At 40.0% G+C, this 26,709-nt stretch overlaps 1 protein-coding gene across 1 annotated transcript; it reads right to left on the minus strand.

Annotated features, from left to right (window-relative positions):
• Nucleotides 1-13,999: 13,999 nt before the first annotated feature.
• Nucleotides 14,000-26,392, minus strand: wnt3a (wingless-type MMTV integration site family, member 3A). The gene is made up of 4 exons (XM_028593817.1): nt 26,322-26,392; nt 20,978-21,219; nt 14,575-14,840; nt 14,000-14,479 (listed from the first exon to the last, which is right to left on the minus strand). The coding sequence occupies exons 1-4, from the start codon at nt 26,390-26,392 to the stop codon at nt 14,000-14,002; spliced, it is 1,059 nt and encodes a 352-aa protein (XP_028449618.1).
• Nucleotides 26,393-26,709: the final 317 nt, after the last annotated feature.

Here is a 26,709-nt window from a genome sequence, read left to right on the forward strand (position 1 = left end):
CAGAACACGGGCTTCAGCTCTGCATTGTTCTGTAATTCCTCAATGCAAAATACAACACAGGAAATAGGCTTTAACAAATACAGTTTACCAAGACAAGAAGTAAGCTGTAGCTATACTGTTTGATTTGGTGACCCTCCATACAGCTGGAGAAAAAAACAAAGTCAAATCCATCCTTTCTCCTCTTTGCACAGCCAGAGCACAGGTGCATGTGTTGAGGTGGGACAACAGAGATTCATTCATTCATTCATTCAACCTTTATTTATACTTGAAAGATCATTGGGGAGGGTTGGGGGGGTGGGGGCAACCAGGGGCGATTCTAGGATCAGACCTTTAGGGGGGCTCAGCCCCTAATGAGAATGTGACACGGATACAGTGCCTTGCAAAAGTGTTGACACCCTCTCTACTAAATCAGTAATTTCATTAGCCAATAATCTCTGAGCTAATTACTGAACAACATCAGCTAACGTTTTTTGACACTATGATGGAACTAAGCCTGACACTTACAGTAGTAATGACCAATTTGACACAATGTTCTAACATTCAGCAATTTTAGTTGCTTACATTTCAATTTGGGTTCTAATCTGAGCCACGAAATTACCAACTTCTTCTCTGGGGACTACCAACGTTAAACTTCACAACCGCACTCCTGCTCTCCATCTGACAGATTAGATAAAGACTCAGTCAAAGGCGGGAGTCTGGCACAACCACCTCCAATTGGCCAAAACTAAGTTTCTGTTAACCCTTTTTGCTGACTGGGTTACAGGTGCATAGCATTGGCGTCAGCGACACAGGATATTAAAAGGGAATCAAGCCCTTTGAACCTGTAATTGTTTAACCTTAGTCACTAACAGACAAGTTCGCAAACTCTCACTTAAAGCACTAAAATTGATTTAAATGTTTTTTTAATCATTTTTAGGGGGGCTGAGATTAAATTTGGCTGAGCTTGAGCCACCCTAAAAAGGGTCTAAAATCGCCCATGGGGGCAACCCTAATTTACATTAACATTGAGTCAATTACAATAGATATACTAACAGATAAGACCGATATCATTATAAAATAATAAAATATAATAAAAAACCCATTAAAACCTTACGATTAGGGGAAACAATTTGATAAATAAACATTTTGCAACAAGGGTAGATCATTTGATAAAGAAATTAAAGAAATTAAAATGTGAAATAATATACAGTTTCTTAAATGTCCAAAAGGTATAAGTGAATTGATTTACAGGACATGCTGTATTTTGTTCCAGGAGTCAGGTGCACTTAAGTAAAAAGCTGTTTTTCCAAGTTTTGACCTAGCTCATGAAACATGAAGCAAGAGCCAGTCAGTAGAGCATGTCTGATAAATCTGAGTGATTATTAATTATTAATTTTCCAGAAGGGCCTTAATTGATAAAAAAAAAAAATCCAGTAAGTATAAGGTCTCTCTTGAAGAGAAGAACACCCAACCCTATCATATAAAATACAATGATGTGTACTATAGACATCACCAATAATAAATCTCAAGGCTAGTGATACTGAGGCCAGAGGATGCGTGTCTATAAATCACATCACCGTAGTCCAAGACAGACATGAAAACTTAACAACCCTTTTCCTACAAAACGTGGGAAAAAATGGTTTTATTTCTGTAGGAATAACCAACCTTTGTATGTGATGATAAACACAACATTAAAAATATAAAATTTAAATTTGAGTTTTTCATCAATCCAGGAAAATGGCTCAGGAAAATAACAGGAACTTTTAGAGTTTAATGCAAGTCTTAGAGCCTTGCAGAATATTAAAGGAATGCTGTAAGTGTTCGACTGCTAGATGTGCAGAATTAGCAACCTAATAGAGCACTGTGTCATCTGCGTACAAATGGGCATGACAGTTTGCCAAAGATGGAATGATATTGTTAATATAAAAAGTAAAAAGGACTGGACCTAAACCTGTCATTGTTGTCTTCTAACACGTACATTTTAAATTCAAAGAGATATGAGGCAGAAAAATTGCTCAGCAATCAACTGGATATTGTCAAGATTTAAGAATATCTCCAATAGCAGCTTACCTCTCTTTTTATTTCATGAGGATTTTAACTAAAAATCACTAAAAGCAGACTTTATTGGGTTGAAATTAGCATAATATGCATTTATAACGTACCATGTAATGAGCCAAAGGTACAGTAAAGATCCTAGGGGTAGTGCTAAATCCAACTTTCCATACTCCACAGGCAAACACAGCGGTAATATCCATTTGAAGGGCTCCTTCCTAGTTGGTCTTTTGCGGCTTCATATCTCACTAGTTACTGACAGTTGTGATGCGTAGACAGAGTACTAGAAATAGGACAGTAGGGGGGTGTATATATTACCCCCTCGAAGCACACACACAAACACACAAACAAATTCTGATGGCCCCGCTTGTGTACACGCTTTGACAATTTTTTTTCCACACGTGCACGTGTGCACTCTCTCTCTCTCTCTCTCTCTCTCTCTCTCTCTCTCTCTCTCTCTCTCTCTCTCTCTCTCTCTCTCTCTCTCTCTCTCTCTCTCTCTTTAAATCCCTTCTTTATTTGTGTCAAATATGTCCCCCGAACACCTATCCCCACCTGGGGGCCACAGCTGCAGACGGTACAGCTACAGTAAGACTCTGGAGATTTTCAAAGTGAAGAAAATATGCTTTTGGTATATTTATGGGCAATGTATATGGACTACATCATCACCTGAGGCGTTTTCCAAGTCGTTGAGTCAGTCATGCCCAAATCAATGTACACGTATGAGGGAGAGAGTGAGGCTTGTCTGCATTTTGTGAATGGAAAAGGGCTGCCAAAGAGCCAAACAGGCTTCCCAGTAGGAAGTGGGTAAGGATCTCAGTAGGGGCCTTACTCCCCTCTGAGACGAGGCCTTGCGAGGATAAAAACGCTCAGTAAGGGGCTTCGCTGATCTGGTGTGTGTGTGACAGAGGGAGAGAATGTTGGTGTGTATATGAATAAGAGTGTATGGGTAAGAGAGGAGTGTTATCTTTAGTTTTGTGAGCTTCACATTCTTAAACTTAAAATTATTCATAGAACTTATTTTAGATTTTGATTTTGTGTATATAGTGTGGCGTTTCAATAATCATTATAATCATGATAATAGAAGAACATTATAAAATGGCCCATGGACAACCAATAGACTGCTGTGTGAATCGTACAAAGGAGCTGGTTTGGGCTAAGCAGTGCTGGAACTTGGATGGACAGGCATGGGATGCCTCCCTCTGCGTCTCATGTAGTACTGGATTAAGATCGGGCAAAATCCCAAATGAGGTGTGAAGCAGGAAACAAACCAAACATTATTACAACGACTAGCATCGTTGCCATGAGAGGATCCATGCTGGCTTCATCCATTGGCAACAAGTGCCACTGGGCACCCTACCCCACGCCTCTCACAGTAGGGGGCGCTACAGAGAGAGACAGGCTGGGGCAAAAGGATAAATGTGCACTGGTGTCGGCTGCCAATCACCTTTGTACGGTGATTGTCGGCATTCTGAAAAGGTCGTTAAGGGGATTTACATAACATTTTGCACTCCGCCCCGGAGTGCATGCGGAAATATTTGATTCCATATTGAGTCATTACCGCATGAAGATTGTTCTCATGTATTCTGACAGCACAGTTTCTGGAAACAATGGAAATGAGGTAATCTAGTTGAATAGCAATGAAGAGTATGAAATGCATATCAAACCATGCGTTTGGGCAACAAACTGTTAATTAAAGATGGTAAAGTTCGTAAGCCACAATATTGTTTGTTTTGTCTTGCATTAATCAAACTTTTCTAAAAACCTACATGTACAGTACACATTTCTTCATTCTTGATGCAACAAATGATCTTTGAAGATCTTTATGATTGATTTTAGTTCCCCCGTATGACCCTTTTTCTCCTACAATGAAAACTGATCTAGTATGTGGGAGCCATTGGTATCGATGGGAGATGTCCTGGGACATCCGTGACAGATGGTTGAAAAAAGCTCTTCAGGGACACACAGGGGGCCTCTGGCGTGGGGGTGGGTTATTAACAATAGGAATCGCTGGCAAGGTGTAACGGTACACGTAGAACGCAACGTCCATGCCAGGGAACTGGATTTCCTGGTAAAGGATGACTTGGTTGGAAGTGAGGTTACTATGGTCCATTTCTTCACATTCTCAGCACCCTTTAAATGACATACATTCAACAGAGCATCTTACCTGAACTGGAATGACATTTTGACTTGTGTAATAGTTGAGGCTACATATGCTGCTCTAACTTTGAAACTAGCTTCAAACATCCACTTGGGCAATGACGAGCCATTGCAAGATGAAACAACGGTGAGGATAAAGGGATTTCTTTGAAAGACTTTTTTGTTTCCCTCAGTGAGTTGGTTTGAAGTTGATTCATGTTTGCTATGTATACAGGTTTTTAAGGGTTGTCCCACCCCTGTTCCCTTTTTTAAATCCAGCTATATCCCATTGGAGCAGGCATCAAAGATTAAAGTGTGAACCTGTTGCACCTTGGGGTAGATAATTGGTTGGAATGCACAGCATGTCGAAGCAGGGCCTCAAGGACCAACCAGCACCAACCAAAACATGTGGCATCAAAACCAGGTAGATGTCCAGATTTGGCACATGGGATTTTTCGCTTGTCAAGTTGATGCCAAATGATTTGTAACATGGTTTCACTCTCATCTTATTTCTCCAACATTCAGGCATCCGTGACATAGACATGTTCATTGTAAGTGGCCCTTTGGGCCCTTTAGAAAGGCCTCATGGTGACAGGCCTAACATGCTCCCAAGGTGGTCCAGGTATGGTGTTTTTTTATTGCTAGTGACAACTGATCTCTTTTGGTTATGTAAGCCCCTTAAAGATAATCCTTAAGTGATTGAATAATGAATTTGAGGCATTTTGGACATTGCATAAAAGTATGCAATGCAAGCAGTGTTATCAACCTATCATTGTGTTGTGTTGGTATTGGTGTGTTGTTTTGATAGGGAGGGCTTCTTTCTATGTGTGTGTGTGTGTGTGTGTGTGTGTGTGTGTGTGTGTGTGTGTGTGTGTGTGTGTGTGTGTGTGTGTGTGTGTGTTTGGTGTGTGTGTTACTCAATGGCGCACCTGTCTGCCTTGAGGCTGGAAAGGCTACAGCCTCTCATTTCTGGAACTCGTGTGGTAATGCATTAGAGGGCTTGTCATTGTACTTTATTGAAGGCCTCTAACAAGCTATTTGACACCCCTGACAGGGTCAGAGGTGTCAACCTGCTCAGACTGACAGGGAGATGGACACATAAGGGCACAGGGGAATTAGGTTGCTATCCGAGTCAATTGCAGGTTGTAGCCCTAGGACACTTTGCTGCTCTGCCAATAAAGCCTAGATGTAGTCACATTTGATGCATAGACAGAAAACAGGAGAAATGTAAATAACCTTTTAGCATTCAAACCATACTCAATTCATCTTTACATTCTGTTTTTTTCTTGTTTTTCTTGTGATATTGAAAAAAAACAACCTCTATAGCTATTAAATTGTTGTGGGGGTCAATACCTAAAAAGGTGAATGGATATTGCCAGTTGCATGTGATGTTTTACACACCTCTCAAATGTGTTATGTGCATGTCCACATGAAATATTGAAACGTACATTTGAGAAACAAACTTATAAATCTGAATAAATGGACAGTTAGCACATTATGTCACAATAGTTTGAAATATTGTGCTTACACTTGCATGTAAAGATGTTTAGAACTAAGGGCTTGTAAGGGCCACCAAATGGCAAACAATGTAACTGAAACTGCACAGGATGGAAATAATGGAACATTGAATTCTAAAGTCTCAAATCCTGGTTAAGACCCTCCATCTTTCAAACTAAACTGGATCACACCTGTTTAGATCCTCTAATCCCTCAGCCATTTTCCATTCTTTCTCTTTTTCTCATTTCAAATTGCAACTCTTTGGTTGTCCAGCATTGGAACGTTGAGAATTTGTCCTCTGACTGAAAGGAAAGTAACTATATTGAAGAAAGGAAGAACAGCTTGACAGAGCCAAGAATGCTACGGATCTCTTTAAGTCCCATAATGAGATGTTTTCTCTGCTCGGAGCTTGTATTGACATGGAGACTAATGATTTCCACAAAGTAATACATTGAGAAAGTAATGCGCAGGGGTGGGAAAGACAACACAAAGTGATTTAAGTCGAAGAGTAGCCAAGATGCTCAGTGCTTCTCTTTGTATGGGGTGTGAAGAGCCTTGATGACATCACTTCTCTGGAGCAGACACGCTGAGGCAGAGAATGTGCATGTATCTTCGAACGAATGTGGAACTAATGAACATTTCAAAAACACATCTTACTTGATCACTCCAAAATAGATCTGATCAGTTGTATTCAGGCAGCAACTGCTAGGAGATTTAAAAAAATGACAGGACTTGTATGAAACTTTCCTGCGGTTCGAGACCTTCCAATTAGGTACTAATGTTATCTATATTAACCCTTCGCCCCCTTCCCTGACTAAGCTTTATTGAGTGAAGGGCAAGGGGGTTGGGGTTGCCTCAATAAAAACAGCACTAAAAAGCAATTACAGTGCTGTGAAGAATGGGACTTGTCAGTAATTTGCTGTCTAAAACCGAGGAGATTGCAGGTCTGGGGTCGATTGGAATTCTGAGCCTGGAGTGCAGTGTGGGAAAAGCAGTGGGAAGGCAAGCACCACCCTTTGTGAGGTAATTACTGGAACTACCAGAGGCCAGTGCCAGTCCCTGCTAATGATAACCTCGCTCCTTTCCCCTGCTAGTCACCTTGTAATTGATACACCCAATCTCACTCACTCAGGACATGTCCACAATAATGTGGATGAATTTGGACATGCATTTTTTTTCCGACCCCCTTCATTTAGTCTTTCCATCAACACTAAACTGATGCTTTTCGATCACCAAGAATGGAACTTGGAAGTTGTATGCACTTGAAAATAAAAACAGAGCTACTAAACAGTAGCTCTGTTTTTATTTTATTTTGTATGGATGCATGGAAACCATATACGAATAGAATAGTGAAATGGAGTGTTTTGGGGTATTTATTGTTTTTTGTGTTTATTCATTTACATAGGTTCTGTTACTTGCAGTGTAGGTTGTAACAAGAAAGCTGTTCACAAGTTTTATTTTTTCCACCACTGCTAGCCATGACATGTCGTTTCTGAAAAACTGATCTGTCAATTGAGAGATGCCTAGTTACTTTTTTTTTTAACAAAAAACAAGATAATTGCAAGTTTAGATTTACTCTGGTTATTATGAATTATTAGAGTACATGTAAATGACAGAAAATGACAATCTGAAAATACAATTTTTTCATTAACTTGAAAAAGTTGGCATCCACATTGAAATGGTCTTGTGTTTCTACACTTTTATATTTTCTTTCAATGGCAGATGAGAAGTAACAATAATGATTTCACTGGTAAACTATTTTATACTTCAAGACTATACCTATATGCTGACACATGAAATAAACACTCTCTGAGAAGGTTCAGGGCCTCTTTCCATTGCTGCTAAATGTAAATACTTTGGTCATGTTTATAACGAGTTAACAAGATGACAAAATAACATAATAATAACAATAATAACAACAACAACAACAACAACAACAACAACAACAACAACAACAACAATAATATATATATATATACAATAACAAATAACAAACACCATTAGGATTCAATTTTCCACAACTGAATAAACAATGTCAATCTTTTCATTGATATTATTGGTGTACTATGAAGTCCCCACCACCAGAGAGATAAGAGAAAGAGCTAAATAATATTACTGAAACTGCTTCGGGAAATGCATACATGCTCATCCTACCTGCTGAACTACTTTGAGCTGCAGAGAGGTGAAAAGGTGACTAATGGGTGATCATGTCTGCCTCCTCCTCCCCACTACAACCCGCATTGACCTGAAGGATGACCCCTTGTCAACCTCCAGACTCGGCACCCGGCCACCACCACATCTTACAGCAGCATACCTGAACACAGAGGGCTCCCCTGAAAAACTCTTCCTCTAACTGAAGAGTCAGAGCAGTCAGTGGGGCAACCAAATGTGCACTCATGCATGTGTAAACGCACACCTGTAGACTGTGTGTAGTATGTCTCTTATATCGCCAGCTCCTTCCCCCTCTTGTTATCTTCTCCAGTTTGACTACTAATGTTCTCTTGTAAGTACAGAGGTGGCAAAATTCCTTTGTTGGCTTCAACAATACAAACAGGCACTTCAAAAGGGGATAAGGCTGCTTTACAGGTGCCACATGTCTTCTGATGATGCCTGTCCTCTTTAGAAATCTTGCAGATAACCCATCATCCTCATTCAAGGCAGGTGACATACTTCACACATTCCCCTCCCTGGCTGTAAAAGAGAAAATGTATTGCCATGATTGCTACAGATGTTAATATTTTTCAACACAGCCATTAGAGAATGATATGTTTTGTATCAGTGCATAGAGTTATCTGTTGAAGATCGTTTTGTCTGTCTACTGTGTCTAATGTTTATCTAAAGATGAAAAAAGGCGATTGTGTGATAAACAACACATTGGCGGATCTTAAGTTAGAATTTAGTGGCTGAAGTGTTGTATAAAGGTGTGAGTGCTGTCAGGATCTTTTAAAAAAAATATAAGTGAGAAATATTATCACTTACAAGCCATTTAAGGGGGGTTTGTTTGCAATATTTTAATTTGTGAGTCAAATGCTGTAATCACATGCGTTCGTTTCTCAAATTAGACTGTGGAAGTATACCAGATTTTCATGCAATATCCATACGACAAAAATAATTTCCGTTTTAATAATCCTCCGAACTGGATAGTCTGATGTGTTAAATGTGTTAAAGACATGTACTGAATCCAAGGGAGTGATCTAATTTCAGACAGAAGAACACATAGACATGAAAAGACGGGCTTCAAAGTCAGTTCCATAATGAAATGCCCACACACTACACTTCTCCTCTGTAGTTCAGTTTTGGCCCATCACCTTTGGTGTGTATGACCTATAAACAAGAAGAGCTTTGAGAAACACATTCTTTGAAAGCTACAGTATGTGTTGTAATGTTAAGCATTAGAGCAGCTGAGTCTCTCTAATATATAAACATTTGCACGCAGATAAAACCTCAAATTGAACATATTAGGTATCAACCCCAGGTTGCATGTTTGTTATCATGGATTTTTATGTTCATAACATCAAAAGGCCTCAGGAAGAGTGAAACTGAAAGCTGGCCGTAACCAAAGTGTGACTTCTGTGGGAGTATTTGCATCGTGTCATTTGAGTGTGGGCCTTTGCACCACTCCACTGTATATATGTCGCTCCGGTGTGCCCCACAACAACATGGCTTTATTGAAATGCATGCAGTGGTCTCTTGTGAATGTCAGGGTGAAACTCAAGACATAAAATAAAAAGAGGACACTGATTGCAATTAGGTCCATTGTCTTCCATTTATATGGTTATTGGGTGGTGCCTTTTGCAGTCTGGTCGCGTCAAAGTTCTCACAGTCAGGATGCCATCTCTCTCACTTGAGCAACCATAGCCTCCTCTGGCAACTATCTGCTAACAATGTTCATCTCACTTGGGTGACAAAGCTGCTAGGGTGGGTCTGGTCTGAAGGGAAAGGTCTATTTCCTTTCGCCAAAAGACAGCGTTGCTGCAGGGCCGGAGTTTCTGTCCATCCTGTGATCTGTTTCATGTTTTATACTTGTTTTCTCCCATTCAGATGGTGTGAAAAGTGTCAAAGGTCGAGGTGTGGAATGAGCTGCTGACAGCCTCCCAGTCGTTAAACCAAACCTGAACCTGGCTGGCTCCTAAGAGTTCATACACCATAGAGTGTTCAACAAGTCTTTATTCATTTCCCATCATGAGGCAGGATTTAAATGCCATAGCATTTTTATGAATCTCTGGGAAAATAAGTACACCCAAGTAATAAGTTTCAGTCGTAGGACAAACTGTGAAAGACGGCTTAAAATATAGTTTGAAGTGGGGGTGGGCTGACTAATGAATCCACATGAATGAGAACGGAAGGGTATCACTTTTTGTGGTGCTTCCACTCTGGAGGGGGTGTGTATCAATCTTTCTGTGAGATAATGGGGTTAGATAGCAGTGAGACCTGGCCTCTGGTGGTGACATTGTTGCAGGGCTCAAAGACTATCAGGGGTCCAGCGGCTGAGCCGGAGCACTGGTGGGCTCTATTCACATCCAACCCCTAATCTATCTTGAGATCAGGTCTTTCTCTTCAACAAAGCTCCATCTATTTCTTAACTCTCATCACTGAGTTTTTTTCTGGTATTATTGTTTCTCCAAAAAGCACAGCTGGCTTCTGCAGTCTCTCAAAGGAATCAAATTATTAGACCAGCTTTATTTTCTTCTTCTTTTGCCCCATGTTTGGGCATTATGGCCTAAATCTATTAGTCTTCCTGACTGACAGCTTGTCCATATTCTAAGTGTGCAACTGTGATTTTCATTCATTCAGGCATCAGTATTATCCGTGTAAGGCTGCAGTAGTGTCTTCACAATAAGGCACCGTCTATAGACTAATTCAGTGCCCTTATTTAACATGGTAACTAGGAATCAGCTGAATCTGGATTCCGCTACACGTTCCTTAATTCAACATCATTTGAATCAGTAAAATGTAACACAAGAAAGTATTCTGTTGTCTGAATTAAAGATGCAATAGAAGCTTTTCAATCTCTCACACCTGAGATCTGCAACAAATCATGACCATGTTTGATGCACAAATGTTTACAGGACATTGCATACTTTAGCACTACTGCAATATTTATGTATTGCTATTATTATACCAATTAGGGTGCTCCTGGACAAATCTTTGGGGTTCCCCTACCATCACCACAACCTGTTACTGTTACTTTACACCCTTCCAAAGCTGAGTATGACCAATGTCAGTCTATCATTCATAATCCCATTCCTTTCAACACAGAAATAGCAAACAGTCTGTCATTATGCATATTTGTGTCCTCTTTGGGAAAGCATAGTTTAGTGTGATGTTCCAATCAGGGCTGTTTAAAAAAATTAAAACTCTTTCATCACTTGTTTCTTTTTCTTTTATCCATCAATACAAACTATTTAACACATTTCAACTAAACTACTGGCCAACTAGCTCTTTTAGTTAACTGAAACTCACAACCATCACTTCACTTCCCACAATCCATCACACTAAGATAAATTAAAAGGAGCATTGCTTTTTTTAAAAGATTTTTTTCTTCTTCAGATGAAGACCAGATAATGCTATTACACAAAAGTCATGTCAGATTTGAATTTGAGACAGCCAGCTTTGGGTCTTTCTCTTTTAAAAGTGCTTGTTTTCATTGCCCAAGGCATAGTAGCTGAATAATGTTACCTACTTATTTCACATTGAGCATCGTCAGATCCATGTGCTACATTTACACACACATGTATGATAGTCGTACCTGTGTTCAGAAGCCTTCCCTCAGGTCAATGTCAATGGGCCATTTATCCATCTATGGTTATATGTTTATGTCTTGGCACTCACAATTCACAAAACTCAACAAAATAATTCATCACATAAGTTCAGTCATAGATAACAGAACACGTTTGGTTGTTTATGTTGCTTTATTTTGGTGTTACAGAGTTAACTTTTGAAATCTACTACAGGCAGTAAGACAAACATTACCTGTGTTCAGTCAGTGAAAAACAGATGAGGTAAAAAGGCTACAGCGTTACAAGTCACAACACTGTTTCGAAAAACATATTTCTGCAAATATATACTTTTACTTACTAATATTTACATAGCATGAAATAAATAATTATAAAAAAACATCCAATTTTAGAAATCCATAAAAACGCAAAAACTAGTTTGTACAAAACTTTGGATTCAAAGACTTGACAAAAAAATTAGAACATATGCAAATTGTCCACACAAGCAATCAATCACATATAAAGTATACAGTAATAAATGCATGATAACAGATCTTGTACTGATAATGGTTGCTGTGTAGTAAATTAAAGATGACTTAAAATGTGAAACTTGTTATGGCTGCTCATTAATATTTTCAGTCAGGATGAAAAGTAATCATGGGTAGGAGACTTTGATTAAAATGTTTGAGAACTATACATGCCTGAGACGTAGCATTACATTGGCTGTAAACAAAATTTCATCAGTGACTTTACACATGTCTTTATAGTCATGGCTATTGGTGAAATGGCATGCACACTTTTTCATAAGCATTTTGTTTCAGTAGTTTTACACTTTCCAAATAAATAAATACTGTGTTGTATTTCTTCTCAAATTAAGGGACAGCAACATTAATCATTGTGCCCTGATGTTTAGCATGACTACAAAACCATAGGCAACTAAAATAACATAAACTCTGTTTTGGTCTATTTGGTTAAAATGGAAATTACTGTATGCAATAATTAGTCAAAACTTCACATTTTTTTTTCCAAACTACAATAGGTTTCTTTCACAGAAAGAATCAAATACATGCAAGAATATACATATAACACAAATAGACAAAGCCATACTGTAAGGACCTAGAGACACACACACACACACACACACACACACACACACACACACACACACACACACACACACACACACACACACACACACACACACACACACACACACACACACACACACAGATATTATCTTTACTTAGCAGCATTAAAATAAGGGAAGTATTGATAGTTTCAGTGATGCTGCATGTTGTTTAGTTTGGGGAAAAAGAAGCCACAGCTGAGAATAATCTCATAGCACAGGTTTTGGTCATCATTTTACCACAACTGCAAATTATACTGCATTATACAGAGCTTAGATAATACAGCTTAGTTTGTGTTTTTGTTGTTGTTGCCATTTGTGTTTTATTTTATCAGGGAGTACAGAGTTGACCTCTATTTAATCAACTATCAAAATAAAAGAATAGTATATGTGTGTAAATGAAACAAAAAATATAGTGGGGATATCCCTTTTATAAATAACAGTTTTCCCCACACCCATTCACATGAGACATTGCTAATACTGATAAAAACAAGGAGAACATGCTTCATATTTCTCAATGGGACACAAGTGCTGACCTTTCAGATTTATTTACAGCTCTCTGACCACCTCAGACTTACAGGTTTTTTGTCTTTACTTGTCTTTGGTCGTAACTATCGATGTTGTTCAAAGCATTGTTACTCTTAAAAAAAAAAAAAGCTTCCAGTGTTTTTTAGGTGTTTCAAGACAATGTGCAGACTGGATATTCTTGTTTCGCCGATGTTCAGTTGATGTGGCTCATGTCTACTCTCGAGATAAAATTAGTAATTGAAAGCAGATAATAAGTTGTTAGCTTAAGAATTTAAGAATATGTAAACACATTACAGCATAATAACTACATTCACTCAGGTTCAAGTGCATTCTTACCCAAACATCAGTAACATAAAAACACTATAAAAAAAACTCATTCACACAACAATGTTAGTTTTCAGATACTTATAATGTTGAGGATAATGCATGCTGTTGAGTGTCTGATCGTGTAAATTACTCATAAATGTCACTTTTTTGTGGCAAAAACAAGTTATGATTAAACATTGAAGAAAATGTGACACTTTCATTGTTTGACCCATAGACTTAAAAGCATTGGCAGTGCTGTACTATTCTCAACAAAAGTAACTATTTGGAACAAAGAAAAAAAAATATCACCAATATGGTGTTTGTCAATTGGCCGACAGTTCTCCTTTTCTACGTCAGTACATTACAACTCTTTTGTCATCGCTAGAGATATCAACATGGTTGTCATCATCACCTTCATCACTGTTAATATGATGACGCTTTGTGATGTCACTATCTACTCAACCCATTCAGTTGATTAGGCAGAGACTGGCTCTTTTTGGCACAAAACACAAATCTGCTATGTTTGCCACTGGAGTCCATGGACAGATCAGACAGCTCTTCCGTCTCTCATGTCTTGTAGATAAGTTGGTGTAATTGTTCCTCTGCCTACTGAAGTCTTAAATTTTGGTGAGAAAAGGACGAGAACCAGACGTCCTTATTTGCAGGTGTGCACATCGTAGACTCTCACACACTCCTGACAGCTGACGTAGCAGCACCAGTGGAAAATACAGTGACACTTCTCCTTTCTCTTCTCAGTCCTGGTGTTATGGCCTCTGCCGCAGCAGAGGAGGTCACACCCATCTATGCCATGGGATGTCAGGTTGCAGATGCGATCGCGGGTACCAAAGGAGCCGGTCTCGGGATTGGGGTCACAGAAATTGGGTGAGCTTTCATAGTAAACCAGGTCGCGCTCTGTAGGGGGTTTGAAGTAGTTGTACTTGGGTCTCAGGGTCTCCACCCATCCGCGGGACTCCTTATGTTTCTCCACCACCATCTCTGATGCGCTGTCATACTTATCCTTCATGTAGTCGCCAATAACTCGGAAGTCAGGCTGAGACCACCAGCATGTCTTGACCTCGCAGCTGCCTGACAGCCCATGGCACTTACACTTCAGGAACATGTTGTCGTTAAGGGACTAAGGATAACAAAATCTATGTGTTAATCAAACATCTGAAGGTAGAAAAACTGCTACAACACAATCCGCAAAAAGAGCTTCTTTAGAAAACTCACCATTCTTCCTGCCTCATTGTTTTGGCGGTTCATGGCTGAACGTGCATCAGGGCGATTCTCTCTCGCATCAGCAAACTCCCGGGACACCATGCTCCCAAACTCTACATCCTCGCTGCAGCCACCCCACTTCCATCCCTCACCAGGGGGGCCCTTGTGGCGTGTGTCACATCCGCAGATGGTTGCTGAACCCTCAGCGCAGGCACGGGTCACTGCAAATGCCACTCCCGCCGAGGCAATAGCATGGACAAATGCTGACTCTCGAGTGGCTGGAAAGAGAAGTTCAGAAATCTGTAAGACATAGAGCATTGGAAAAATACTCGGAGGCAACATCCTGCAGAGTAAGAAATAAATTCCTAATGATTATTTTCAGGATTAAATAGAAAAGTTGTCTTATAATTGCTAGAGAATGTAGGTCACCACCTGATTATATGGTATTATATGGTGTTTTTGGTCTTGTATGATTGCATAAGCAAATGTTTCTCAACCCAAGCCAACAACAACAACACAACTACAAGAAACTATACATACTGTAGAGTCCATTACTTTTGTTGCCTTCATGTGTTTAGGTTGTATCTACCAAGGTGTATCTGAGTGTGTGTTCATTCAGCTCAGACATCAATCGTCCTGTCTCTGAATAAGGCCAGCAAGGCCTCAGTGCCTCTGTCTGACATAGCTAACTGATGACTCAGAGGGATCAGGATCTTCCAGAGAGATGAGAGGAAGAGACGGCCCTGACAGGCCTATAATTAAGAGACTCAATTAAGCTTTTGAAAGGTTAGGAAACAAATCATAGACACAACAATAAGATGTGACTGTTGTGTCCAGAAATGCAATCCCGAACAACATTTTACAGTTATAGAAGGGAAGAATTTTTTGCTTCAGCATTCCCTGCTTTAACAGAATTTATTATGGCAGGACTTTTGCCTTGAATATATGTAATTGTATGGTCTTGCACAATCACAAGAAAAGAGAAAATCACAGAGAGAACACGATAAAGAAAGTGGAAACACCAGGTGTACATATAAAAATGAACAAACAGAGAGTGAAGAAATCGACAGAGAGGGTTAAAGATCAATAGTGAAATTTGAGATTGTGTGTATGCATGTGTGTGTGATAGATAGATAAAGAGGCAGTCCATGCTTCTGTCTAAAGAAGAAGAACGACAGGGAAAGAAAGAAAAGAAAGAAGGGAGGAGTATAAAGCTAAAGGGAGTAGGAGCTCCTCCCTTACAGCAGGTTCCAACCAGTTTAAGGACTAAAGGGCATTTGAAACAATGATGCAAGAGAAAAGGCATACTGGCATCCTCACCACCCACTTCATATTGCTATTGTATACCCACAAGGTTACTAATGTTCACAATACATCTGAACCTCTGCTCTCCTTCCTGGAGTCACGCTTACTCAATATCATTTCACTTGGATATTGTATTATTTTCTTTGCAATCAAGATAGCAAAGGGCTGTAAGATGTCTAAAGTGATTTAGAAGGAATACGAACTGACCCCAACAAAATGTAGTTCTGTACATTACAGGATCACTATACAAATAATAAAAAGACTGGTTTTGATATAACAGGTTATCTGCCTTCAAGCATATCGATATCCATGCCAAGCAATGATGCTACTGCCCATAAACCTCTTAAACTCTTATTGGCTATGCAGAAACATTTTCCAATAAAATAGATATATAGATAGATAGATCGATAGATAGATAGATCGATATTCTTTATTGTCCACTGAGAAATTTTGTTTTCAAAGTCTGAACAGGGCCTCACAAATATACATACATACACACAGTAAACATAGACAACTTCACCCCAAACACCCTATAATGCACAGTTCCCTCCAGTCCCTTGTGCGCAGCATACACAACAAGCTGCAACCCTATACTTTTTAGTTGATGAAATACGTTGTTTTTATTCTAACCACTCACTAAAAACATTTAACACGTGCAAATACAGAACAATGCCCATCAGGATGTCAATTGGGAGATGAACAACAGCTTCCTCTTTAAAAAGGCACAGCAGAGGATGTACTTCTTGCGGCAGCTGAAGAAGTTCAACCTGCCAAAGACAATGATGGTGCACTTCTATTCTGCCATCATTGCTTCCATCCTCTCCTCCTCCATCACCATCTGGTATGCTTTTGCCACCACCAAGGACAAGGGCAGACTGCAGCATATTGCCTGCCATATTACTGCCTCCCACCCCTGACACAAACATTTTAATACCCTCCCCTCTGGCAGGAGGCGGCGGTCTATCAGAACCAAAACCTCATGCCACAAAACAGTTTCTTCCCCTCAGCAGTCAGCCTCATTAACAAGGCCCGGGATCCCTCTTAACCCCACCCCTAGTTACTACATGTTACATTAACGACCATCCTGGACTATAACCTGTCCACTGCACAACATATACTAAACTTTTGCACATCCCTCAACATCTCTATGCATCCTGCACTAAACCATACAGCCTTCTTTTCCCATTGTTAAACAGTCATATTGTATATATTTGTTTATTCATATTTCTTTAAAATGTCTTGTTTATTTCCTTTTTCTGAATGTGATTCTGATGGTTTATGAGGAGAGTATAGTAGTCACTATACACATTCACTGCATTATGAACCTGGTGCCAATTCCAAGGCATATTTTTACCCTGGTGTGGTTGAAGTATTTACACTTTGTATCAAAAAGTCAACAAACGTTATACAAATGTTCAAATTTAGAAATATTATTGAGAATGTCTATGTATCATACTTGGTATTTCATATGACAGGGGCTATATACACCTGTAATAACATTTACTTTACCTGGAAACACCAGCTCTTACATTAGTTGCTCTGCTTTATTTGATTTTACGACCAATTTATGGTATTTTAGGACCCTCTTACTCAGACTATGCTCCTCCACCAAACTTTGCCAGACCCTGGCAGGCCAAGTGGTCCCTACAACCTGCTGGGGGGTTGAATCCCCTATTGTGCTGCCACTGTCACGCTGTGTTAGTCCAACAATGGCCCCAGATATTTTATATGAAATTTGCCCTGGCCAGTGATTAGTGGGGACCAAGTTAAGTCATAGCAACAGAGAACTATGCATTGGCTGAACCCTGCTTGTCGGCAGACGGGGAAATCCCTATTCAAATGGTTTAATAAAACAATCTAAAGGGCGTGTGAATTGGGAAAAGCACTTTTTCTTCTGCTTAATCTCATGGTTGCGAAGATATTGTGCTCTGAGCAGTGCCCAGCAGGGAGTGGGGCTAAGGTCCCCCCATCAACTCCATTTGCCACACCCCTTCTTTCTTTCTTGCCCAGAGTTAATGATATACTGGTGTGCTAGTTTCCCTCCCCCAGCATGGAGATACATACGTCTCATGAGAAGCATAGACCTCTTAGCTCATCCTAAATAGTTACACCTTCTCATCCTCAGGTCATAGGTCGTAACCTACATCCCCTGACCTTTTCCCAGTTAGTTCAGTTGAGACTTAATGATTTAGGTTAATTTGTTAGGTGGATTTCCTGGTATACAGACTTTGCAGAGGCAGAGGTACTTACTTACTTACAGGGAATGGTTAGATAAGTCAGTATTGAACTTTGCAATCCATTCCAATTGCTTTATATATTACGTAATACGAGTGTCCTGTAAACCTTACGTGCATTTAATGGTTTCAAGTATATCAGTGACAGCGCATGTCTATACCTGTGTGGGTGGTAACACCTGCACAATTGTGACTGTCCGCTTTTCGTAGCAAATTTGCCCTCACTCATTTTATCATATGACTCATAAACTGGAGCCTGATTATACCCATAAAGTTAGTAGGTGTTTTGTATATACAAAGAATGCAGAAATGGCGCTGGAATCAATTCCGCAGACTAAGAACACCTGCGCAGCTCTCTATTACCTTTCATCACAGGCAGATTCCAGCAGTGCATGTTTTGACACTTTAGTTAATGTAAATTAATGATTGCTGACGCAGACATAGCCTAGAGGTAGGGCTTGTGATTTGGGGTGTGGAGTGAGAGAGAAACATAGAGAGACAATCAGGCCATGTGAAGGGGAGAGAGAACGTGCACATAGAAGAAGTATGTAAGTATTTTACAGGCAGGAGAAACTTAACTCTTTTATGTTTTGGTGCATGAGGTTGAGTATGTGACACTCTATTTAGATAGATGAGTGTTTGTGTGTGGTCAAGACAATGCATGGTCCCAATTTGTATTAGCATGTTTATGCATATTTGAAAGCAGGTTGCGTAAGTGATCAAAGCATTTCTCCACAAGTAGAAACTAAAAAACGTTTTCCATTGTATTAAACTGTAGTCTCAACTCAATTAGCAGAATACCTTCTTTCCTTAATGGTACATGTCATTCATTCTTCTAGTACTTTTCCAGTTTTTAATCCACCTCTGAAAAACGAACTTCTAATGTCCTCGGTGAAGGTGAGGAGGACACGGGCAGTGATGGACTAACTGTTAGGAACTAAGCCCCTGAAGCCTATAAAGGCGCCTACTCTTCCTTTCAGCTTTGGCCCCCAAAAAGGCAGGAGGAAACCGACACACAACAGTCTGATTCACAGACAAACAGACACCAGTGAGGACAATGGCCCTGTTGCACAGACAAACACCAGCATCAATCAAATCCAATGAAATGGAAGCCCTCTCCTACTAAGCCCTATCAAAGGCCTGTGAGCCCGAGTCACTCTCATTGGCCTCTGACAAAGGCACTTAATCCAGCCACTTTGACCTCTCACATTATTAAGGGCCTCAGTGACCTTAATCCAATCAAAATGATTTACTAAAGCCCAGTAGCTGCCTACTCTTTACACTCAGTACCCCTGCAATTTAGGCCTGGGAGGGAAGGCAATCGTAGAGTTGTGGTGGCATTTTGCACCACAATAGGGCTCGGACTGAGAACCCCTATCGTTAGCCACCTACTTGAGCTCAAGCCTCTTGTTAACTGGCTCAGGAGTTTATTAAAAGCAATTGCCCTACGTAACCTCCAACCCTCTCTGTTTCCATCAATTTTCTGTAAACTATGTGACAGGTTTAGATCCCCGACCCTCCCTATGTTTAGTGCCCATTCTTAATTTCGGAGCCTGTAACTCATTTTAACGTTAGCAAGACGCAGCACAGACGGAAACAAGAAAACCCAGAAAAGAGCATCTTGGGACACCATATAAGAAGCATCTGCTCTACTCACTGAAGGCATCAAAGGAATACTTGGACATTTTTCAGAAATGCGCTCATTCGTTTTCTTGCCCAGAGTTAGATGAGAAGATTGATACCATACAATAACATCTGTCCATTAAATATGAAACTACAGCCAGTAGCTGCTTAACATAGCACAAATACTGAAAACAAGGTGGAAACAGCTAGGTTGGCTCTGCTTGGAGATAAAAAAAATCTACCAACACAGTGGGGATTTCTGCAGACTGAGCCCATATGTAGACCAAAATTGACATACACTTGAAAGTCTTAATACATCATCACATAATCTAATGGAAAAATGCATTTTGTAATAGTCCATAACAATCACAGGGGATTCCCTCCTAAAGAAAACTCCAACAAGACAGAACTCACTTGTCTCTATTGTGTACATCATTTCATGCGTACAGGCTGCTCAGAGCTTGTTCAGTCTACAGTCTATTTAAACAAGGGTTTGAATGAGCATAATGAATGATGCATGCAGGGAGTGCAGCTTTTCTAATGCAAATATAAGACAGAGAGAATATAGAATTGTTAATGGAAGAGTTAATCAGCACAGCGATACAAAAAGTCACTTTCATTTTTTTCAGTGAAGTCTTTTTGCAGGTGGTTTAAAGAACTAAGAACTTCTAATAACTTAACTAGAGACATAGAAACATAATTTGAGGGTGGTAGGGTCAGACAGCATCACCAAAGTAAAAGTATTTTTGGTGTGATATTACATGCAGTTACTCAAAGCATTATATTTTCCTTCCGAAACTATCTTTACAAAAATAGGTCTTGCATGATGAAACTTGGCCTATTAATTTGTTGTTGTTTCTGGAATATACATGTTTCGGTTATGTCTGTCATATTTTTCCTGGTTATGTAGATTCTTGACAGCCTCTTACTTTGATAATTGGGCAAGTAGAACTTTTGCAAATGCTACCAAGACACTGGTTTTGTCTGATCTTTCAAAAGCTGGCTTGAAAAAGGTAAATTTGGTTGATAGCTTTGACGTCTGTTAATCACAAATGAGCCAAGTAAACCACATGGATGGTGCCAAATTAAAACGGCAGAAATCTTTCGGGGGAGTTTAAACATGAATATTGGCGACCTGTGTTTGAATTTTTTTGCATGACAAAATGCAGCATACGTGCACTATGATAATGTTAAAGAAAGCACACTGCACAAGTTATTAAGTCCACATGGATGTGTTTGTTCTATAAAATTACCTTTATCTAACACTGGCCCAAAAATGGCCAGATTGTCATTGACCGTGGTGCAGTTCCAGCGTCGGCCTCGGAACTGGTGCTGGCACTCCTGGATGCCAATCTTCACCCCCTCTGCCACACTGGGCATGATTTCCACGTAGTTCCGGCAGAAACGCAGCTGCTTAGGCACCAGACCCGGGATGCTGCCACAGAGGATGGGTTGAGTGCCCAGTGATGAGTACTGGTGGCCCACTGCTAGTGACCTAAAAGGTGAGGGGAAGTCACATTGTCAGAGCATTTTCATGATAGCAGTTTATCTGTCTGTCTTTATCTATTTATTTAACACCACAAAATTGGCGGATTGATCCCTGACTCCTCCTGTCTGCAAGTGTCCTTGAACAAGACACTGAACCCTGAGATGTTACCTGGGCCCTATGTGGCTGTCCACTGCTCCTAATGTTTAGGATTCAGGAGACTGAATTTCATTACATTGTTTTGTACGATTATATGTGACGTATAAGAAATGTTTCTCAAGTGGAAGACTAATTTCCCTCTGCAGGTGCAGTGTAATTCCATGTCTGAGTTTGATTGTGTGTGTTTATTTGCTGTATCAGATGCCACCATTAGGCATCCATTCGTTATCCCTTAAACTACCCTCTCTGCAGACACCTGCCCTTTGTATGTATTGAAATTGTAGCCCTGCTACCACAGAAGCAGCCAGTGTTGCTGTGTAAGATGAAAGTCCACAATGCATCTCGAGGTCTTCATAGACCTTAAGCTGACAACTTGGAAAACTACACCTTGTTATTAACTGTCCGCACACTTAACAGGCCTTCGGCTTAGGGTAATAAGAGTGCAAACCCTACATTGAAACTTCAGAGAGTGTATTAAGTGTAACACAGAACCCAACCCCCTTCTTTTCCTTTGAGGAAGGTATTCTGGGATACAACAAGTGCAAACTGGTTCACTGATTACATCTCTCCGTCTCGTTCTCGTTGTTGCTTTCTCTGTCTTTCTGTCTTTATTTTCTGTGTCCTCTCAATTAGGATTTTTAGTAACTAGTAATCATAGAAATGGGATATCCATTGTATCATTGCATAGTATGTAATTTAATCAATTTGCTGTACTATGCTTTGACATGACCATTTATTGGCATTTCCACATCACAGAAAGCCTTATTGGCTCATACTAAAAGTAGATAATTGGTTTGATTGGTTACGCTCTATATATGTTGTGCATGACCCGCTGACCTGAGTTGTCATAATTTAATAGCACAGTTCCTATTATCTTTGACAAGCTTGTTGGAAATCCAGTCTACATGTCACCTCAACTGTCTATTAAAGAGTGAACACTGGCAGCAGTAATCTGCTGATCCTCCCCTGAGTGATATGGGCTTGATAACAGTTACTGTAGCTGTTGCACAAAGGCGAAGCCAGAGCAGTTGTGTAGTCTTTTGCCACTCAGTTAGCTCGCTGTCTGTTGACCCGTTCACTGTTGTTCAAGGACTAATCGGCGATCACATCAAGATTACCAAAAGTCCTGACATTGGCCTCAGGCGGCTTTCTTTAAAAGCGCACAGCCCAAGAAAAGATCTCCTCAGCCAACTGACCCCTGCCTGACCATGATGGCAGCAAAACATGTTGACCTTGAATACCTCAATTACATGTTGAATTTAATTCATTTCATTTTTAATATTACACTTTAATGTTGTCTGTTGTCAAGGTGTGTGTAAGCCATACACTGACCTGTTGAGTAAACCACTGTTATTTCCCCCGAGCAAATGTCAGAGTTATGTGTCACACTGGTTCGCACAAAATTTCTCGCCTAATTTCGACAGACTAGACCACTCTAGTTAATCATAAATGAGACATCCAGTAAGCGAGCAATGGCAAGTTGAGTCCAGAGAAAATCACATTTGCCTGCAGTTTGTCTACAACATCCATCAGTAAACAAGGGCATTCCAATTACACACTGACCTCTCTTTGGCCCTTGTCAGTCCATACACCCTGAAGCACATCTTTCTCTGCAGAAACCTGAGTCCACATCGCAAACTGGTGCAGACTTTTGGTTAGCCTCTGACATGCACAACAAACAACGTGTACAACAATTCATCAGAGGTTCATCATTGTGAGGTGTTTAGTGGGACTGAAGGAGGTGAAAACAAGAGCTGCAGGCCTGCAATTTCTTTTTAAAGATAGTAGTCTCCTGTCAGTCTGGTCCTGAACCTCCTCTGCTTCCTTTTGCTCTACGAGGAATAAATGTGGTGTCTCTGAGGTTTTCTGAGGTGCTTTCATCACCTCCATCATTGTCAAAAAAAAGTTCCATTAGTGAATGAGCACAAAATGTGTCTGAACACAAAATGTATCTGAACAGCAAAACAGTGCAGAATTAAGGTCATATACGGGTTTCCTCTTGACCAGAGTCTGTAATGAGCCTAACTACTCATCAGAACTACACCTGTGAGGGTCTTTTTGGGTGCATTTCTGCAAACTAAACCATGCCACATAAAACCATCATGAGTCAATGTGCTTCAGTTGCTCCACTCATGAGCATCTCTGTGTCTGTCTCAATGGGGCTGAGTAATCCATGCCACCTCTTCCTGTGTTAGGAAATGGCCTAAAAGAGGAGGCAGAGCTTGTTCCACCAGGGATGATTTATGATTTTGGTTTTAATGAGCTATTGCATAAATGCCAGAACTGTTGGATAGCTCTAACAAATATTTTAACTTAAATACTGACGTTTCCTGGATTTTAAGCATCTATTGAATGCTTTTGCCTTCATTTTTTATAATTTCACCGGAAAAATCCATTTATCCTCCTCACACCAGCTGCCCTGCAGAGAAAGGGCAAGTGTAAGCGGTCATACAAGAGGATTCACTAATGCTATTAAGATTCATGATGTCAAATGAACACTTTATTGTCAACTGTTACAAATAAATACTTAAGTATGTATCATATTCAATTTTTGTCTCAGTACAGACTTTCCCCCTCTCATCTAAGTGCATCCAGCATAGGTTTAATGCATATTTCAGCAAGCCCAAGCAGGGTACCTTAGAATTACCACTTTACTCGTGGGCCCTGGGGCCTTGGAGCCGACTTTGACATCAAGAGAATATGTTTGGGAAAAGGAATGTGCGGCAAGCTTTCACCTCCAGGTATTTATCTTCTAAGGTGGGGTGGACTCGGGAAGGGGGCGGTGGGGTGGCGGTTGCAGCTAGGCTATGGCATGGCAGGTCGAGTAGAGACAGACAAGAACCTGCCTTAGTGCATATCCCTATCCCCAGAGACTACTGTGGCACAGAGGTTGAATGTGATGCAGCTCCGATGGCCACTTGAAGCAAAGTTCAGCAGAGTCTGTCAGCAAAACATCCCAGGTTGCTTTTCACAGAAGTGAAAGCTCATGATAGCTGACATGCTGTTTGAAAACAGAAAGACAATGCAGCCGTATTGAGCGCAATCCAAAAGGAACAACACTATTTGACTTGGGATGAGTTGCTACGAAACAAAAAACACATCAGTAGTGCTGCATGAACACCCTCCCCATCAGTATTACGTCAAGAATATTCAACTTAAGGTGACTTCATGTGCTACTTCTGCAGCTTGTTTCTTTGGTAGGAGTGATACAGCAAACTTGCTCCCGTTATGTATACTTGCCACTCTTTTGCTTCTCTTAGACTCTTCAATCAAAGACCTGACCCACCCTCCAAAATCAAACCATCAACACAGAAGCTAGATTTGCTGTAGTTTTGTTATGACTGAATGGAAACCTCCCTTCCATTGTGTCATTTGTAACTGGCTCCACAAAGAGAATAAATGGAAAAAAAGAAGCTCTTATGGAGATTGAAATTCAAGGCCAGTGTGCATGTGTGTCAATCAGCAGAGCTATAAGATGGCTCACACACACAGGCGTCAACAAAGAAGGAGCAAAACATATCAGGTGATAAAACACAAAAATGAACTGAACATCAAGTTGGTAGAGCGTCCTGTGTGACTGTATGCACTAACTTTTAGAAACAGGACTTTCCTGATTTGGGTCAGTTTTTTTCCGCCCACTGTTATATCAGGATTTCCTTCCAGCTGTGCGTGTAATTAGTTTCTCATCAGTATTACCACCAGGAACCCCATTAAGGGAAGTAATGGGAACACCCAATAACTAAGCAAAACCAAATATAGAATGATTTAAAAAATATTATTGTTAGTTAAGTGCTAACAAGACATATGTGATTGATGTGTGTAGCTGATGGATCAAGCATGAACACTGTGGAACCAGACACCAGCTTCTAAAAATGAGACAGAACATTTATACAAAATTACAATGTGAAAAAATAGTGCCAATTAGTGATGTTTGTCAGTTCCTTAAATATGAAAAATTATAGGCCACTTTATCATTGATTTACAATCTCATTAGTGCATGCTACGCAGTGATTCTGTGCTTCCTTGTGTGATTAAAATTAGAAAGAAACTGCAACAAAGGCATCAGTTTTTGATTTTTGAGGACATTCGGAAAGTGAAGAAACTGATTGGAAAAAACAGTGTTGGACTGAGACATCTATGATATCCATTACAGAAAAGGTTGCTATCACACTTCAAGCTGTGGTGAATTTGGTTATTAAGCCTTCAAAAATATATTTCATTAAAAGAAAAAGAGGATCCCAAGTCAGATAAGAAAAAAAGAAATCATTCTATTTCCAATTATGTAGCCTACTGATTATCCTCATAACATTGCCATACATAAATATAAATTACATAATGAATATGCGTATACAATATGTTTTACATGATCAGTTTGTTCTAAGATCAAACCCAGGGCAAGATTTCATATTTGTTCTGTGCCACTTTGACCCTATATGAGCGAACACACACACACACACACACACACACACACACACACACACACACACACACACACACACACACACACACACACACACACACACACACACACAAACTTTGCACCTGCTGCACTATGAAAATTAAAATTGCTCTCAGTCAAATTGCATCAATTAATTGTTAATTTTGCATTAATGTTGCAAATGTCGGGGACCATAGCATAACAAAATTAACATACCATTTGGAAATATGCTGTTTCGTTTTGTTTTCTACAGGTCCGTTTTCTGCTATATTTTTCAATTTAAAAGCGTCATTATTTTTCTTCTTGTCTGGTTATTAAGCAATCCTTTGCAACTCATTGCTCAAAACAACTTTACCATCAGTGCAGCTAAATGTTCCGCTGCTGCTAAAAACGAAATTAGAATCATAACCACTCAAACTGACACACAAGCGGATCATCAGATACTTCTCAACGTTTCAAAAAAATATGCTACCCCATTCGTTCCGGCATATAGCCTAATGAAAATAAAACTTACCACCAGATGGGATAACTTGCCATGACATGCGTAAGCCCACAGAGCAACAGGAAACATCCAAGGTATATCATCCTTAAAGTTTCGCTAAAACTTCTCCAGCAGAAAGCCTACATGCGCGCTCATACGCGCACTGAGATTTTACTAAGATAAAAAAAAATAATAACGAATCTGAACGGATGGATTTGTTCTATCCTCCAAAAACACTGAGGGAGAATCTATCTTTCGCGACTACTCGTGGCAGAACTCGGGAGCCAAATATTAAAAGTTAAAAGCTGCTTGCTTTTTTTTTAGGACCCAATCAGCAAATATTGCCAAAGGGGGAATTCTGATGATATGTTCCCTCTGTTGCCTAGTCAGGCAGTTTGAACTCAGACAACAGAACGACCTA

Source organism: Perca flavescens, chromosome 12, assembly GCF_004354835.1.
Source record: "Perca flavescens isolate YP-PL-M2 chromosome 12, PFLA_1.0, whole genome shotgun sequence".
Classification (NCBI taxonomy): Eukaryota; Metazoa; Chordata; class Actinopteri; order Perciformes; family Percidae; genus Perca; species Perca flavescens.